Source organism: Halyomorpha halys, unplaced genomic scaffold, assembly GCF_000696795.3.
Source record: "Halyomorpha halys isolate HHAL.00 unplaced genomic scaffold, Hhal_1.1 Scaffold951.1, whole genome shotgun sequence".
Classification (NCBI taxonomy): Eukaryota; Metazoa; Arthropoda; class Insecta; order Hemiptera; family Pentatomidae; genus Halyomorpha; species Halyomorpha halys.
This window is the reverse complement of record NW_027105613.1, coordinates 108,864-114,747: the sequence shown is the minus strand read 5'-3', so window position 1 is coordinate 114,747 and position 5,884 is coordinate 108,864. Positions and strand designations below refer to the sequence as shown.

Sequence of the window (5,884 nt, the reverse complement as noted above, 5' to 3'; positions counted from 1 at the left end):
AGATATAGCTTTTTAAAAAGCAACATTTCATAAAAATGTACTGAAATATCAGTAGTTAGTTAATTTATTTGAGAAATCTATATCTCAGGAACTATGTGACGAACAGATGTCTATTAGCACTCAAAGTAAAGCTAGTTTAATGGACTATAAAATAGTTAATAATGTTTATCTGTGTAGGAGTAGTTTTTATGATATTTGACAAAATAACTTGATTTATAGTTGTTCGGACAAATTTTCATTTGCCAAATTTATATTCATTTGTGAATATCATCAATACTACTACCCCTACGAAGATAAGTGTTATAAACTACTTTATAGTAAGTTAAATTTCCTTTATTTTGAGTTTTGGCAGACATATGTACATCTTTTGGGTCTATAGATAATTTTTATCTAAAATCAAACATTTTATACGAACAACTAGAAATTAACATTTTGTGAGTTTATTTCGTTAAATATCATAAAAACTACTACTCCTACAAACATAAACATTATTGATTATTTTATAGTACATTAAACTAGCTTTAATTTGATTGCTAATAGACATCTATACGTCACATAGTCCCTGAGATATAGGTTTCTCAAAATAAATTAACTAACTACTGATATTTCAGTACATTTTTATGAAATGTTGCTTCTTAAAAGGCTATATATCGGGAACTATTGGACTCTATTAGGACTAATATTTCAGCAAATTTACTCTTCTTTAAATAATGTTTTCTTAGATTTTATAGTGTTAGTAGTTTTTAAGATATAGAGCTGCGAAAGAAAAATTAATGTTTTTTTAAGGTTTTGAAACATCCGCCATTCTTTATCCCCCCTACCTATACTTGGCAGACTCATCAGTTTTGACTAGTAATTATACATATTTTTCATTAAAGTGATCAAAAATTGGGGTATCAAAGATAACTGCTCTTTTTTCTTGCCGGCTCTTGTACTATTAGATATCACATTTCTTTGTTCCATCATGAAGGCACCTTCCTTTGCAGCCACGTTGGTCCCAGCTGTGCTCCTGATGCTAGCTTCTTTTGCCACTTGCTCTCACGTCGTGGTGTGCCTCCTCTTCTCTCTTTCCATGTTCTACGCGGGCGCTGTCTACAGCGGGCTCCGACTCAGTGTGATGGATCTGGCACCCAACTTCTCAGGAGTACTCATGTCACTGGTCAATGCTTTTGGTAGCTTGACGGGAATAGCAGTGCCTATGATCGTGCACTCTATCATACAAGAGGTAAGTTATCGATTACATAATATCAAAAATAACTAAGTGATTCCTGGTGAAGTCCGTTTTGAATAAGATGATTATCAAATATCACTGATTAATTCAAGTATTCTCCGGGTTTCATAGTTGGGAGATATTGCCCGAATTAATTATAATTGTATCGCTGGAGTTGACTATATTTTTTTAAATCATTTATTTATTGTTATTTACAAATGTATAACATATATACAACAAGTAAATTTGCTGTAGGTGAGATAGTGACATGATACAAACATGTGGAGAATCTACCCATTGATAGAACTCCAATAACATTTCTAGAGGAGAAGATCTCGAGGCCATCTTCTTTTCACACGCCTAGGAGGATTACCAGGTAATGAAGGAGAAACCAGTTAGAAAGAAGTGAGCTTGGGTAGTTGGGAAGTTTATCATGGAAGGATTGGTATCTGGTTCGGCAACATATGGAATATTGAGGTCCTGATGGATGACATGATTTGTGACAAAGTAAGGATCATTAAGGATTTGGGACTGTCAGGATTGTTTTTGGGAGGAATTCCAAGGTTAAATGGAACCCCAAAGCTTAACTCCGTATATCCAGAAAGGCCTTATTACATTCATGTAGTATAACCTTATAAATATAACCTCTATTTTGTACTTGTTTGTATAACAAATGATTATATGTGATTAAGCCAAACGGTTGAACAAAAGGGGTTAGTTGTTAGTATAAAATTTTCATTATAGGTTTAATTAAATGGTATTACATAAAATAGGAGAAGACATTGCGGTTTACTTGGTGATGATTGTTGTATTTTAGTTTACTTGAAATTTGATGGCGCATATTCTTGTTCTCTTCTCTTAAGCTTTTCCCATTCACTCATCCTTCCTCCGTCCCTCCGCCTGAGTGTGGAACAGAACTATTCACTCATGGCGAATTATTGATCTCAACCAAAAAAAAAAAAGAAGAAAAAAAAGGGCTTTTGAGAAGCTAAAATGGCTACCAAACTTTACTTCTTCATATAGCTGTCGCTAGATGGCAGTACTTGAATTCTTATTCGAAGGTGTATATAAGGGGGTGGGGAGTCTTCACTATATAATCACTATACTTTTCTGTTGGCCGGAAAACATTTCTTTTTGATAGATGTTATTAAAATTATTGGGTAATTTCATATGAAATGTCCATTTTTATTATTTCAGATTTTCATAGTTGGATTAGTGGACTTTTGTTCTTTACTGCGTTTATATTACAGACCATAATGAGATGTATTATCCTCTCTTGTTTAATAATATTTACTATCATTCCAATTGATGGCACATTGTTTAGTATTCCATTAAATATGGCATGAAAACGCGCGTTTTCCAGTAATTTTTCTAAAATGATTTTAAACTTGGACACTCGGCAGACCAAGCTGCAAGAAACATTACCACGGTATTTGGGAAAGATTTGACCATTTACCGATGGTTTGAAATATTTTTGGTTGGTGACACCAACTTTGATTTGGATAACCATCCCTGAGGAAGACCTCTATCACCAATTGATGATGAAAGAGAAAACCATTGTCAAACAGTTAAAGTAATCGAGTTACTATTCTTCATTGAAGTTATCAATTTTTATCGGTTTACAACTCATGTTCATCGGTGTACTAGAATGAAAAGAAATATGACAATTTAAAGAATAAATATTGAATTTTTTTGCGTGTCATCCTTGCGCAGGGGCCATTACAAACTTCTCTGTATCGTTTCAATTTTAGTATATGTACCGCCGAAGCGAGTACTAAGACTAAAAAGACAAGAAACTGCTCGTAGATTCCGACTATTGCAACATTTATTAGACAAACGGTCTAAATTGCCAATCCATTACAAAAGACTGATCTACATGACTATTATAAGGCCTATCTGGACATACGGAGTTGAGCTTTGGGGCTCCACTAAACCATCAAATTCCTTCAGAATCCAATCCTTACAGCCCAAAATCCTTCGTAAAATCCTTAATGCTCCTTACTTTGTCACAAATCAAGTCATCCATCAGGACCTCAATGTTCCATATGTTGCCGATTTGGCCAGACTTCTCAACCACCCAAATCCACTTGTTTCTAACCTGGCTTATCCTTCATTACCTAATAATCCTCCTAGGCGTCTGAAAAGAACATGGCCTCGAGAAGTATGTTAAAATTACAATATATTTATTACGATTTACAATACTGACTTCTTAATTTAAATAGAATTATTGTTATTACTAATATATTTGTAATACTGTCCCAAATTATTCTCTCAGTGTAATGATTACAGGTGTGTTGCCAAAAATGTTCACTTATCAAGTAAATAGATAGATAAGAAAAGCAATTTAATTTAAAATAAAGAAAATGTACTTGCATTTTAAAGAGAAGAAAAATTGAAAACAACCTAACCATCGAGGATAAATAATATTGATTAATAATAATACTATTAATACGAAAGAAAAGAAGGTATGGCATCACAAATATTCAAGCGAACTGACTGTTCTTCGATAAGTCGAATCGTAATAGTACAAGAGCCCAAGAGGATAAAAAAGGCAGTTATCTCACCCCAATTATAGATTACTTTAATGAAAACTAGGTATAATTAACAGTCAAAATTGATGAGTCTGCCAAGTATAGGTAGGAGGAATAAAAAATGGCGGCTGTTTCTAAAGGCTAAAAATAATTAATTTTTTATTCGGAGCTCTATATCTTAAATATTAGGAACAGCACAAGAAAACCTAATAGAACATCATTTAAAGAAGAGTAAATTTGCTAATTTAGTTATTTAGCCCTAATAGAGTTATTTACGTTAAATTTTTTTGGAGATATAGCTTTTTAAAAAGAAACATTTCATAAAAATGTTGTATGGAACGTACTAAATGATCAGTAGTTAGTGAATTTATTTTGAAACATCTATATCTCAAAAAACCATTTGACGTACAGATGTCTATTAGCACTCAAATTAAAGATAGTTTAATGAGCTATAAAGTAGTTCATGATGTTTATCTTCGTAGGAGTAATAGTTTACATGAAATTTCCTAAAATAAATTGATTTATAGTTGTTCCGACAAATCTTCATACCCCCTACAAAGATAAGTGTTATAAACTACTTTATAGTAAGTTAAATTTCCTTTATTTGGAGTGTTGGCAGCCATATGTGCGTCTAATGGATCTAGAGATATATTTTTTCGAAAATCCAACATTTTGTACGAACAACTTGAAATTAACATTTTGTGAGTTTATTTTGTCAAATATCATAAAAACTACTACTCCTATAAAGATAAAAATTATAAAAAAATTTGTAGTAAATTTAACTAGCTTTAATTTGAGCGCTAGCAGACATCAGTACGTCTAATGGTTTCTGAAATAAAGTTTTTCATAAATTAAATTTATTGTTCGAACAACTATAAATCAATTTATTTTAGCAAATATCATGACTACTATTCCTACGAAGGTAGAGTTCATAAATTTTTTTATAGTCTATTAAACAAGCTTTAATTTGAGTGCTAATAGACATCTGTACGTCAAATGGTTTTTGAGGTATGAATTTTTCAAAATAAATTAACTGACTACTAATCTTTCAGTCGATTTTTAAGAAATTTTGCTTTTTAAAAAGCTATATCTCGAGAACTATTGGATGTAAATAGCTCTTTTGGGACTAATATTTTAGAAAATTTACTCTTCTTTAAATAATTTTCTCATAGATTTTCTAGTGTTGTTGTTAGTTTTTACGATATAGAGCTCCGAATGAAAAATTAGTTTTTTTTAAGGTTTTGAAACAGCCGCCATTTTTTTATCCCCCTATATATACTTGGCAGACTCATGAATTTTGACTAGTAATTATATCTAGTTTTCATTAAAGTAATCAAAAATTGGGGATGAGATAACTGATTTTTTTCCCCCAGCTTTTGTACTATATAGGTTACCACACGGTTCTAAAGAGAAAATTGTCCGTTATTTGGTAATCACCTAAATATGTAGAATGAATTTCTTTTTCATCAAAATGTTTATTCTGTTGAAGGGAGGCACTATAATGCAATGGCGTATATCATTCTGGATTGCAACGGTGTTCATGTTCGTCTTATCCTTGCCATACTTCCTCTTTGCCACCTGTGCGGTCCAGGAGTGGAACAGGGGTTTGAATCCTCAGAATGTGGACGTGTTCCCACGGGAAACTGTTTCCCCCAGGCCGGTTCGAAAGGAAGAAAATGAAGAAGTAGAACCAGCTTTAGTGATGTAAATGATCATAACAAAATAAAATAACTTTAATATTCTCCATTTTTCATTAGCATAATTTATTTACTAATAATGAAATTATATATTTTTTCTAAGAATACAACATAGAGAAATAGTAGCAAACATTTTAATCAAGTTAAGCTCCGGAGGAGAAAAAGGGCAGTTATCTCACCCCAATTTTTGATTAATTAGTTGAAAACTATGTATAATTACTAGTCAGAATTGATGAGTCTGCCAAGTATAGGAAGGGAGAAAAAAAAAAGGTGATTGTTTCTAAAGGTTAAAAATAATTAATTTTTTATTCGTAGCTCTATATCTTTACAACTACCAACAACAATAGAAAATCTAAGAGAGCAATTTTTAAATTTTAGCAAATTTACTCTACTTTGAATGATAATAGAGTAAATTTGCTAAAATGTAAGCCCTAATAGAGCTATTT

At 31.9% G+C, this 5,884-nt stretch overlaps 1 protein-coding gene and 1 pseudogene across 1 annotated transcript in view; one reads left to right on the top strand and one right to left on the bottom strand.

The window, feature by feature from the left end:
• The window catches only part of LOC136797047 (sialin-like), a gene marked incomplete at its 5' end in the record, with an annotated part of 18,438 nt that extends 12,953 nt beyond the window's left edge, over positions 1–5,485 (top strand). The window contains 2 exon segments of the mRNA XM_067052506.1: positions 987–1,225; positions 5,231–5,485. Of these exon segments, the coding sequence (XP_066908607.1) occupies positions 987–1,225; positions 5,231–5,449 (458 nt within the window).
• Positions 2,886–2,985, bottom strand: LOC112211631 (U6 spliceosomal RNA; annotated as a pseudogene).
• Positions 5,486–5,884: the final 399 nt, after the last annotated feature.